The sequence below is a fragment of the Phascolarctos cinereus genome, unplaced genomic scaffold, assembly GCF_003287225.1.
Source record: "Phascolarctos cinereus isolate Bilbo 61053 unplaced genomic scaffold, phaCin_HiC Scaffold_2;HRSCAF=192, whole genome shotgun sequence".
In the NCBI taxonomy this organism is placed as follows: Eukaryota; Metazoa; Chordata; class Mammalia; order Diprotodontia; family Phascolarctidae; genus Phascolarctos; species Phascolarctos cinereus.
Window position 1 is genome coordinate 164,509,522 of NW_027555625.1, and position 13,056 is coordinate 164,522,577.

The 13,056-nt window shown below is 36.0% G+C and overlaps 1 protein-coding gene across 6 annotated transcripts in view; it reads right to left on the minus strand.

Annotated features, from left to right (window-relative positions):
* Nucleotides 1–13,056, minus strand: part of MACROD2 (mono-ADP ribosylhydrolase 2) — a 2,138,630-nt gene that overhangs the window by 2,070,447 nt on the left and 55,127 nt on the right. For all 6 annotated transcript variants that reach the window (XM_078149709.1, XM_078149711.1, XM_078149710.1 and 3 more), the window contains exon 3: nt 4,052–4,159. In XM_078149709.1, coding sequence (XP_078005835.1) covers nt 4,052–4,159 — 108 coding nt within the window. The remainder of the gene's footprint in view (nt 1–4,051; nt 4,160–13,056) is intronic.

A 13,056-nucleotide genomic window follows, 5' to 3' on the forward strand; every position in this document is an offset into this window, starting at 1 on the left:
CCAAGCCCATGGATATTATAGATCCCATTGATAGTGGAATCAGGGGGTTCTACAAGTATTATCAACTTGATTTTGGCCAAAGAGAAAGCAAGCGCCCCAACAGTAACATACAGTCTCAGCGTATGGTGTTGGAAACAATTAAGTGGTAATGGAATTAATTGAGAGATGTTCACATTGGTTTGGACCAATAGGAAATGAGGAAACCAAGTTTCTGCAAGAACAAGCGTAAAAGGCATTCAACCTAGATATCCCTAACTCTTCCCAATAATATTAGTGATCAGTCAAAGAGTGCTACACAATTCAGCTATGACATATAACTCAGGAAGAACTACAATTCACTCCCATCACTACCAGAAACATTGCTCAGAACAGATACATACCACACCCAGCTACAGCCCCAAACCAGAGTTCCTGCTCCAATACCAAGACCATTGGGATGTGTCTGGCACGATCAAGATAGAGAAGTTGTTCCCACATAGGCTGTACAGTTATGCAATTAATCTAGTTCCAAGAATCCCAAACTCAACTGTATGGGTACTCTCTGACCAAGCCAGAGACAGTGTAGAATTTCTCAAAAAAAAAGAACAGAAAGAAGGAATTCATCCAATATTCCATCTCCCAGACTTGAGCCCCAGTGAAAACTAGTTAAAAACATTCGGGGATTATGACTACGCCATAGCTCTATAACCCTAACTATTGAGACCAGCAAGAAGCAAGCTAGGTGGCACAGTGGAGAAAATGCTAGACCTGGAGTCAAATTTGACCTCAGATACTTACTAGTTATGTGATCCTGCTCAAGTCACTTCTGAAGAAAGAAAGAAAGAAAGAAAGAAAGAAAGAAAGAAAGAAAGAAAGAAAGAAAGAAAGAAAGAAAGAAAGAAAGAAAGAAAGAAAGAAAGAAAGAAAGAAAGAAAGAAAGAAAGAAAGAAAGAAAGAAGGAAAGAAAGAAAGAGAGAAAGAAAGAGAGAGAGAGAGAGGGAGGGAGGGAGAGAGGGAGGGAGGGAGGGAGGGAGAGAGGGAGAGGGAGGGAGAGAGGGAGGGATGGAGAGAGGGAGGGAGGAAGGAAGGGAGGGAAAAAAAGAAAAGAAAAAGAAAAAAAGAAAAGAAAAAAGAAAGCAGCACCACCAATCCTTTATATCTAACCTGATAGACCAGCTGGCAGGGGTGATGGAATTGACTTTCATGGGGCATACATCCGGTTCAAACATGGAAAGTGGTGAAATAGATAAAAACCTTCTAGTCCTGATACAGTCTATATACCTGGTTATGTCAATTATTTTGTGTAACACTCCAGCAGTTTTTTAAGGATTCATGAATTTGGTATGTCTGGATCTGCCAGAGCAAGGTAGTCATGGGATACTTAATGGATATACTCATTTATTCCCAGAGCCCGGCCCAGCACACCAAATTTGTCTGTCAGCTTCCAACACCCACACCAACACCCACACCAGCCATTTGCCAAATTGGAAAAATGAAAATTTTAGTTTCATTTCACACTTCTCCCTGTCATGAACTCTACACTACAGCCAAACTAGATTACTAGTAGTCCCCAGAACCCGACAATCAATATCTTTTTCTATGCAATCATGCCAGCCATTTCCACCCTAAAATATACTCCCTCCTCAGCTCTGCCTTTCAGAAGACTGACCTTCCTTCAAAGCTCAGCTCAGGTTCAACTAGCTTGATCTAGCATTCTCTAATTACCCTTAGTTGCTGGTGTTCTCTCCCTCCTCAAACTACCTAGCCTTTATATCTACGTATAGGTCATGCTGCCTGATAGTCTATAAGTTCCTTGTCTTTGTATTCCCAGTGTCGGAGGATACATACTAGGCCAATAAGGAGTTTGTATGAATCCAAGGAAGATGGAGTTCATATTGCAGTGAGAGACCTCTGTCTTTACAGAGAAATCTGCAATAGTTCTTTGGCCATAGCTGCTTTATCTCCATGTTCTCTACCCTGACAGCACCTTTCACCATCTGCTGAAACCACCCCAAGGTTTTCTAGTGCTCATTGGAGGTAGAAGTGTTTCAAAATCAGAAGAAGCATTTAGCCCTATCTCCATCTTCTTGTACAATATCCAGTGTCATAGTGGAAGCCTACCTCTCCCATCACCCTGCTCCACACCCCAGCCCTGCATGTATTTATCCTACAAGCTGGCCATAACAGGAAATTTTAAAAAAAAAACCTACAATGTAGGAAAAGTAACTATTCATGGTAAAAGTCATATTGGCACCACCTTAATATGAAAACAGTAAATTATAGCAATGGTATACCAATTATCATTTGTCCAAACTAATCTTAAGAACCTAGAGCACTTCCTTCAGATAGTTCTACAGATCAATCAACACCAGAAATTGAACATCATTTTTGGTAGATTCAACTTCATTATTTCTTAAGTTACCTCAACATCACAATATGCACTCAGATATGCTGTCATGAAAGGCCAAATGTGGACACCTAAAGGATCGTTCACCTCAACAGGTAGGCTTCTACAGATAGCAAACTTTGCCCCTACCTCCCAACTAGTTTTAATTCACAAAACAGCACTCATAAAATGCCTATTCTCAGATCTAATCACCTGCTCTCTAAAAAGACACAGCGTTGGTATCCAAGGGAAAATCAATATCTGATGAAATCCTACCCCTCCCCTTCTACACATATATCATTGGCAGTGCTTCATCACTTCCATGGAAGGGGACTTGTTCAAGACATGGTCACGGTCACAACTATAACACAACATTTGTTGGCATGTTCAGGCATACAAAGCACGTGTCAAGGTTCTCATGGAATAGCAGGCTGACTGCATTGCTCCCCAATTCCCACCCTTTCCTAGTTGGCAATAATACTGAATTTCATCAGGAACCTGCCCCTATTCTATGGAAATTTTGCCATCTAGTGGTAGTACACACCCTAACTAAAAGGCTTACTTTCTTACCTATATTAGGCAGGAGCTGCCCAACTAGTTCTTTTCTTTTAATCTTGTGCTTAACTCTTTTTCGCTATCTTTTAATTTTTTTTTCTATCTCCTCATCTCCCTTAATTTTTGGACATATCCCATATGGAAATCTGTTTTACTTGACTATGCATAATAGTCGACTCTATTCCTGAAGAACTAATGTAGGATTATCCTCCAAACTCTAGATCTATTAGTGTTTCTACTAACTGGAGATGCTTCTTACATTCAAAGGTAACTATACATTGAACCTCCACTAGAGTCTTCCCCCAGGGCCAACAGACATACAGCCCATCTTGAGTTCTATATCTGAAATCTTTCCAGCTTACTCAGACCAGTCAAAATTTATACTTCACTGGCAATAGCCTTCAAGAAGCCAGAAATCCTCTAACTCAGGATGAGACAATGAAATAGAATTCTTGGCATATCTACATAAACTGAAACATACAGTACTTATTTACTTTTAGTGAAATATGTTAATAGACATCACATTTAACATAACTGAAAAGACTTTATTGATTCATTTTAAAAAGCATCTATTATATACCATTTAAAAATTAAAATTAATTTAAAAAACTGTGAACCAAAATAATTGCAGTTACAAGTTTTCAAAGTTTTCTCTATATTTAGATTATACCTAATACGATTCATATGATTCTTTTGCTCCTTCTCCAAATGTGAAATTAAAGTATGAAGTGCTTGTAGCCACATATTTGAAAAGTTCAGTTCTAACTCTTGAATGACAGAACCTTTTTGAGATAACACTGTAGGTGAAGTAATCACTAAGTAAGTCATACCCACTATCTATCACACTACATTGGTCACATATACTTACCCCTATTTAGCATATGACTTCCCTGTATAGGTTAGAATACTAATTATGGTGAGCATGTGCAATTAACCTTTGATCTTACTTTCTATTCAACAACACAAATGCCTAAGTGATTAAAATGTTTCCAGACACTTTGATGGATACAAGAAACATAAAATTTATTTAAAATATTCACATTATATTATGCAAGGATGGAATATTTTTAAATGCTAAATACATAGTCAATGTCTCTCTAAACACTTTAAATCAAATATAAAGCAACTTACCTGCATTGACTATGGCATCAATCTCAAGCAATGTGATGTCACCTCTATAGAGTGAAACTTTTTCACTCAAACTTTTCTTCACTTGTGAAACTTCCTGGGCACTTTCATCTATAATCCAGAAGGAAAAACGTGATATATTTTAAGTGGTACTCTTTAAGAGAAATGTCATGCATTATAACATGTTAAAGAAACTTTAATATAAGATAGTTTGTTCTTAAAGCTATAGGTCACAAATTAGGTTTATATTTGATGATCTGATATCTAGATGGCTAGAGAAAAAAGATGTGTTCAGGGAATAGGGAAAGAGTACCCCAAAATATTGACTTTAGTGCTAAGCAAACAGCAGCCATTCCATAATTATTGATTGGTTAATTATTTAGATTTCTGGCTATGTCAGTAACAAATCATTTGCTATCATTAATTTTATTGCAAATATTCCTATTTTTAATATCAAAAATACACATTGCTAGTTTCAGCTCTAGGTAAAGAAAAAGGAGTTGTACAATTGTCAGTAGCAAGATAAATAAATGTCATGACGGAAAATTTGTCCTCCCTCCCAGTAACCTTTGGAAACATTATTTGCTTGAGAATAAAAATGTTTGAGAGACATCCTGGTGAAATAGACTGAGGGTCAGCCTTAGAGTCAGGAAGATTTGGGTAAAGTTCTGCTGTTCTGCATGGACTAGCTATGTCACCATTGGTGAATCACTTCATCCCAGAGCCTCAAGAAAATCTCTAAGACTCTAAGTTACAGATAAACTGATGGTCTGCACTGGAAGGAATTTCCACACCTCTGTTTACCTACATAAATGAAATCATAAGTCCAGGCCAAATACATATAAATGTATGTTTGTATGTATATATAATATATATACACACACATATGCATATATGTGTGTGTATAATATGTGTAGATAGATAAATGTGTGTGCATGCATGTATGTGTATACACACTCTTAGGATTTATCCCTCGCCTAACAGTAAATCCTAAACTTCTTCAGAGAGGGAAACTCAGGCAGGAGCAATCATTTCTGTTTGTAACTACTTCTCATTCACTTGAGTACTTATGATTCACCCTAGAGGGAGCTACTAGCTTAAAACAAGGATCAAAAAAGCCTGTACAAAGCCCAACATGTTTAATATATAGTATTTTTAAAAAGCAAAACTTTACCTCTTCAAGACCTAAGTGTCTTTTTTCTCAATTTCAAAATGTCTTAAAGTTATTAAAACTGTGTGGCTAATATGACCTGGGTTTTCAAAAAAAGTTTTTTGAAAAAAAAATTGTGTGAGGATAAAAGGTTAAGCAGTACACAAAACTGTATTAAATGATATAGGTAAAACATTCTTAATACAACTCTGTGCTCTAAATGTGCTCTAAAAAATGCAAGCCCAAGAATAATATTTATTCATTGAGCTATCCTTAATGTATGAAGATGATTTGATTAGTCCACTGTCAGCAGGACATATAATTGAGGTGAGATGTGCATGCTTCTTTCCCTTACCATTTTGGGGGATGAGATGCATTAGAAAAGGCTTACTGAGAGTCTACAGTTTGTGGCCATGGAAAATAAGACCCTTTATATCTCTCTAGTATGTCTTTCCAATTTTCACAGGAACTATTTACCTTTCTGTGAATGGGAATAAATAGAAACTACAAACCATCAATCCATTAATAGGCACTTATGACCTTATGTACAAAAATATGTAGAGAAGCTTTTTTTTGTGGTGGCAAAGAACTGAGACTGGAAAATGCCCATCAGTTGGGGAACAGCCAAATAAGAGTATGATTTCAGAAAAACTTGGGAAGACTCACATGAATAAGTGATGCAAATGATGCAAAGTGAAGTGACTAGAACCAGGAGAACACTGCACACAGTAACAACAATATTGGTAATGATAATCAACTATGAAACACTTAGGTACCCTGACCAAAATAATGATCCATGACAATTCCAAAAGAACTCATAATGAAAAATTCTATCTACCTCCAGAGAGAAAGAACTGATGAACTGGGTGCAGATTGAAGTATATTTTTTTCACTTGTTAAATTTTTTCTTGCTTTTTTTCCCACAACATGGTTACTATAGAAATGTTTTTGCATGACTTCACATCTATAATGAGTATAATATTGCTTGCGTTCTCAATAGGTGAGGGAAGGGTTAGAGGCAATGACAGAATTTAGAATTCAAAATTTTTAAAAATTTTAAATTCTTTTTAAAAAATAAACATTTATTAAACATTCAATATGTTCCAGGTACCTTGATAATCATTAGGGATACAAATAGAACATAAAATAGATACTGTCCTCAAGGAACTTACATTCTACTGGGAGAAACAATACGTCTACAATAGTTATATATAAAATGTGTAGAATCAATGAAGGATAACCTTAATTGAGAAGATGCTAGCATTTGGATGGACCAGAAACAGCCTTCTGCATAAAATGACATTTGAGAAAAATTTTGAAGAAAGGCAAAGATTTTAAGAGGAAGAAGTAAGAAGGGTGAGCATTCTAGGCATGAAGGCAACCAGTACACAAGAGATGATGAGATAGAGCATTGTGTCTGAGAAACAGCAAATAGATCAGTATGACTGGATAATAAAATGTGTATGAGGGAATAATATGTAAGAAAACTGGAAAGGTAGGACACAGCTAGGTTACTAAGAGCTACAAATGCCAAAAAGACTTTATGTTTGATCCTAGAACTAATAGGAACAACTGGAGTTTACTAATAAAGGGGTGACAATCAGACCTATTCTTTAGGAAAAAAGCACTTTGGAAGTTATATTACATGGAGAATGAACTGGAGTGAGGTGAGACTTTATATAGAAAGATCAATTAAAAGGCTACTGCAAAGTGATGAGGGCTAGGATATTTCATAAGTTGTGTGGTCTCCCAGTACTTCAGTATGGCCCTGACTAAGATGACCAAAGCAGACCCTGGAGGTCCATCCAGTGTCTAATCATCTCCATTCTAAACAGCACTGAATAAAGAGTCAGTAAAGTTTAGCACAGTGGCTGGCATATAGTAGCACTTAATAAGTGTTTGTTTCCTTCTTTTTTACTTCAATAGAAGTTCAGCATGGTGTGCCTCTATGTTAAAAAAAAAATATTGATTTCGATACAGCACAGACATCATGTCCTCTCAAAAAATAGTCATCTATTAACCAAATATATATTCCCTAATTAGAAACTCTGACATTCCTCTATCTCACCATAAGCTTCTGTAATTTGACCTCTCCCTAGGCTTTATCCCATCCTAAACCTATTCATTGTCTTCACTGAGACCTCCAATCCTTTCACCCCTTAGTACTTTCTGGGGCCATTACCCCAGTTCTGACTTCACTTTTTCTCCCTTTCCAATCTCCATCCAGTAGCTGGCCATTCTACTCCTACATTGTCTTCTCCTCTCAAATCTCTTCATCCCTTATCTTATCACACTCATCTTTTGCCAAAACTCAGCCCTGAATTGCTCCAACAACAAATCCTATTTCTTATTCACAACCTGCTAAATGCAGCTACAGGAAATCTCACAATTGTGCTAACTGGGTACATCATAAATTCATGTTATCCACTCACAAATTGGCCTTTACTGCACAAGGAAGTTCTTTTATTCTTCTCAAATTGATTCTCCATCTTGATTTCCTAGCTCACTCTTCACAAAGGCTAATCCAAACTTCTCCTCACCCCTTTCTCTCAACTAAGCACCTTGACTCTATTACTGAAAATATTGAGGCCACTAAATGTGAGCTCCTTCTTATCATGCTCTCTTCATAACAAAACCCCTTGACATCTCCCATTCTCTCCTCCTTTCTTCTTCTTACTCCCCCATCTATGACAGAGATGGCCCTTCTCTTTACCAAGATCAACACATGTGCATTTCATCCTATCACCTCTTGTCTTTTCCAGAAAATTACACCCTCCATTATACTCATACCACCCTTCTCTACTGCCTTCAAACATAACCAAGTCTGCCTCAAGCTAATGTCCTATTTCTTTCAAACCCTTCTTAGCTAAATATCTTCAAGTCAAACAACTTGGAAAAGCCATCTATACTTATTGCTTTAGTTTCTTATTCTCCTGCTCCCTTCTCAAACCTTTGCACCTAATCATTTACTAAAACTATTCTATCCAGAATTACTAATGATTACTTGACATATCTGCTGGTCTTTTCTCAGTCTTCATCCTCCTAAACCTCTCTGTTGCATTGCAACACCACTCTCCTGGTTCTCTTCCTCCTGTTTGCTTGCTCCTTAACAGTCTCCTTTGCTGGTTCACCATCTGTATCATGCCCCCTAACTGTGGCTGCTTCCACGGTATTCTATTCTAAGACTTCTTCTCCCCCTATGATCTCTCTTGGTAACCTCATCACCTCTCATAGACTGAACTATCACCTCTAAGCAAAAAAGTATAGTATATGTATTGTGCATAATATATTGTATATATATAATTTACATGTATATATATATATATATATATTATGTATATGATATATATAATATATATATTTAATGGTTATAAAAGCATAGCATTCCAAAAAGTGAAGGGATGGGATTAAGGAGCAAAAATACAAAAAATGCATTAAGGAGTAATTAAAAGGAAAATACATCCATTATTTTGACTGTCATTTCTTTCCTCTATTTCTTATGTGAACTAATATTTTTTATTCGGGGGGGCGGTATTAACATTGTAATAAAGGTTACAAAAGGGATGGAAATTCAATTCCCTTTTTTTCTCCTAAATATCACCATACTAAAATACTCAAATGGATCAGTAATCCTACTGATTAGAAAGTTCCTCCAGTAATGCAGACCCTAACCCATCTATGCCTACCTATCCTTTAAGAATCTTGACCTCATTCTCCCACAAATTTGGCAAAGAGGATCCACCCAACATGCTAGACTCCTTCCTCATTTTTTATCAACATCTCAAGTATATAAATGGGTCACTCTAGCTGTCCATTCGCCATTCCTTCTTCTTGCCAAGTGACCAACACAATCTTCTTTTCCTGTCATACAATTCCTTGATGGTATCCTTTACTCCTGTTCTCCTTCAGAGTTTCCCATCAGTTATATTTTTGCAGCCTTTCCACTGTGCTCTGAGAGATACTTATCTTTAGCTCTTTGGAGTTAATAGTGTTCCACGTGTAGCTGGTCATGAAACACTGGTGAAATATGAGTATTGAAAAGATGGTTCTCTGTTTTAGCGAAATTTAGTAGTCAATACAAGAGTTTTGCCATTTCCTGAAAGCAATCCAACCTATTCTCCTCCTATTAAACTCTGGGCCAAGCTGTCCATCTGTACACCCATATGAACCTTAATTACTTGATTTTACATGAAGTTATTGGAAATATTAGCCTAAACAGGTATCACACATTTTTTCAATTATATATCAAGAAGATTAAATAGATGTTATTAACTCAGGGAAATTATTACGAAGGAAAGTACCTCAATTTCCAGCCCAAATGATTTTATATGACAAGTTACATGAAACATCTTAGATACCCCATTAGAACAAACTACTCAGTAGACAAGTCAATATGTTTGTTCTCATTTAACTAATTATTTTGCACTACTTTAACAGTGATATATTCCTCTAAGTAATGAAATTCTTGGTCACCTCCTTCTATCAGCACAGAACCCCAAATTTACAAATTCAAATTAAACAAAGATGCATTTAGTACATGAAAAAGCATTCAGTTAAACAACATGTAAGAGATGAGGTACATCTACTACTATTCTTGGTGCTTTTTGTTCACTCTGAAAAACAGAAAATTTTGTTTCTGGTGTGCGCATGGCTACAAATCATGGAATTCCATAATCTTTGAAAACACAAAATTGCAAGTGACCTAAGGGATAAAGGGAAGATGCTAGATGGATATAAACAGACTGCAACATATTATGTGTAAGATAGCACATGAGCTATCATCTAAGACATATTTGATCAGGAAATTCAGCTTATATTGTTAAATGTGTGTTAAATTAAACTAATCTAGTTAAATTAAACTAGAGCCAAGAGATAAGAGCTACACAGCCTAAATGCTACACTAGTACCACTGAAATGTTAAAAGGCCTAAAAGGTATCCAGAATGCTACAGATTCTCTATGGAAGATTTAATGTAGAAAATGAACAAGAATCCCCTAGGATGAGAAGGTTTAGAGGGTTTATAATCTGCATTGATAAAAGGAGTAACCACATCCATAAAAATCATAGATCCATTGAACTATTGATATGTCTAATATCATCATTCATTTCTCTTCTGGAGAGGTACCATGAAATATGTAATCATGAGTTGGCTTTGGAATCAGAAGTCCCACCTCTGACACACAGGGACTAAGCAAGTAACTTACTCTCTCAGTGCCTAAGCAACTCTAAGACTATAAGTTTCCATTGATTAATGAAGGGAGTTTCTTCCTCCAGGAGTCCCCCATACCAATAGAATCACAAGTCCAAATTCAATTCCTATCCCTATCCCTATTTCTCCTCTAGCTTGAATTAGTCATTGATGTCAAAATATCAATGTTAATGAACAATTCCCTCTTCTTTTCTGCCTCTGCCTCTAGCTAGGAAAAGGGAAGAAGTGCTGGACCATGTAAACACATACACACTAATGACCTACCCTGGATGCCCACCAAGAACTAAAATGTGGATATGTGAAGAAAGAGTATAAATCAACCACGTTACATGTGTGTCCAATTCTGGTATTACCTCACAAAAAAAAGATATGAACTGTTCAAAGGAAATAAAAACCACCCAATTACAGTTTCTTCTACATTAAGCTGAATTTTTTCTTATCCAAAATTTTCAGGCTCTGATTATCTCTATTTATTTTACATTTAGACCAAAATAAGCTATAGAGGGGTTAGGTAGGCTAATTCAAGTCACTCAGCAAATAGGAAAGGGTAACATCTGATGCCTAATCACTTAACTAGAGCTCTTCTCTTTGAATTATGTTATATGTCGCTACAGCTAAGAAAAACAAATACAACCCAACCAAGTCCTCTATAGAAACAGAATAGTCTATTGGAAAGAGTTCTGGCAAGAGAGACAAGGAATTTAAGTTTTAGTCTCAGCTCCGTCATTTACTAAGCTGCAACATTAGACAAGCTATTTAACTTCTGAGCCTCAGTCTCCTCACTTTTAAACATGATTGGACTAAGTCATCATTAAGGTCCTTCCCAGGGCTAAAAACCTGTGGTTCCATGAATCTCTCTGTCTCAATTTCCTAAAGCTTTAAAGTGGAGATGGTGTAATAATATAGGCTCTATCTTCCTCATATAGATGGCACAGTGGATAGGTTGCCAGGACTGGAGTAAGGAAAACCTAAGTTCAAATCCAGTCTAAGACAATTACTGACAGTGTGACCTTAGGCAAGTCATTAAACCCATAACCCCTATTTACCCTAATTTCCTCATCTGTAAAATAGGATAATAATAACATCTACCTCCCTGGGTTTTTTTTTGAGAAGCCAATGAGATAACAATTGTAAAGCCCTTACTACAATGCCTAGAACAAAATAGGTACTATATATGTTAGCTAATATTACTATTAATAAAGAAATCATCTTGAAAGAACTTTGATTAAAAAAAAAGAGAAAGGCTATATATAAATGGATGATGGCAGTCTTCTTATAATAGTGCCTTTGTAGCTTGGGAAGCTGCTTCATTTTCAATTTGCTGCACTAAGTCTGGAGGGCAGAACCTGAGGGTCTAACAAATTCTGTTGCAACAAACCCTGATGTCTATAAAGATGTTCTTTAATCTCTGCCTTGGCACTTGTTTTCAGAGCATCAAAAAGTAAAAAATAATACAGTGAAAGATTTTTTTTCAGACTAAAATTAAAATCTTTGAGCTACAATAGACTTATCAGATTCTCTTGAAATTTCTTCAGCTACTTTAGGGACTTGGTGAATTTATAAGTTCCAGAGGCTCTGCCATTTAAGTTTAATTAACATGTAAATGAGCTTTTCATATCCTGAATGATTACTTCCCACTAAGAATTGGTTCACAAAGTTTTAAGCCAGTTAAAAATTTGATCACAAATAGCAAGTTTGAGGAACATTGGTCTATCATAGACTACTTTTCAAGTTGGTTATACTATTATGCTTGGAGAGAAGTTATAAACATCAATGGAACAGAATCCTTGATTAATCAAGTCTATGCAGAGATTATGAGAAACTATGAAATATGATGCTATTATATAATTCTGTTATTTATTTCTGCTTCTGAAACAATGCAGAACAAAAGAAAAATAAAATAAAATTCTTGGGATTTTTAATACTTAAGACAATTTAAATTTCATGCAACATAAATGAAATAATATCCTATATTTCATGCATATGTGGATGAAGAAGTAACCTATAGATGACTCTGAAATTTTTTACTTTTTTCATTTTACCAGTCATCTTGAAAAAACACTATGAGTACTCAGCTAAAAAATAAGTTGAACCTTGTTGAAGTCAAATAATTTATAGATAATTTTTCAAAAAATTGATGGCCTAGTTTTTGCATTTTTTAATCTTTTAATTTTCAATACAGTAGTAAGAGCACTAGAATTGGAGACATGAAGATCTGAGTTGGAATACTACCTCATATACTTACTAGCTGTGTAACCCTGCCCAGCCTCAGTTCCACATCCATAAAATGGAGATAATAGTGCCTACCACAAAGGTTGTGGAGATATATGTTTTTGAGGTTACATTTGTAAAGATAGCATCTTCTAGGGTTGCAAACATACACAAAGCACTTTGCAACTCTTAAGGGTTCGATAGGTGGTGCCATGAATAGAGTACTATGCCTGAAGTCAGAAGACTCACCTTCCTAAGTTCAAATTTGGCTTCAGACATTTAGTAGCTGTCCCCTGTTTGCCTCAATTTCCTCATCTGTAATATGAGTTGGAGAAACAAATGGCAAACCACTCCAGTATCTTTACCACAAAAACCTCAAATGGAGTCACAAAGAATTGGACACGACTAAAATGACTGAACAAGAAGAGTAACTCTTAA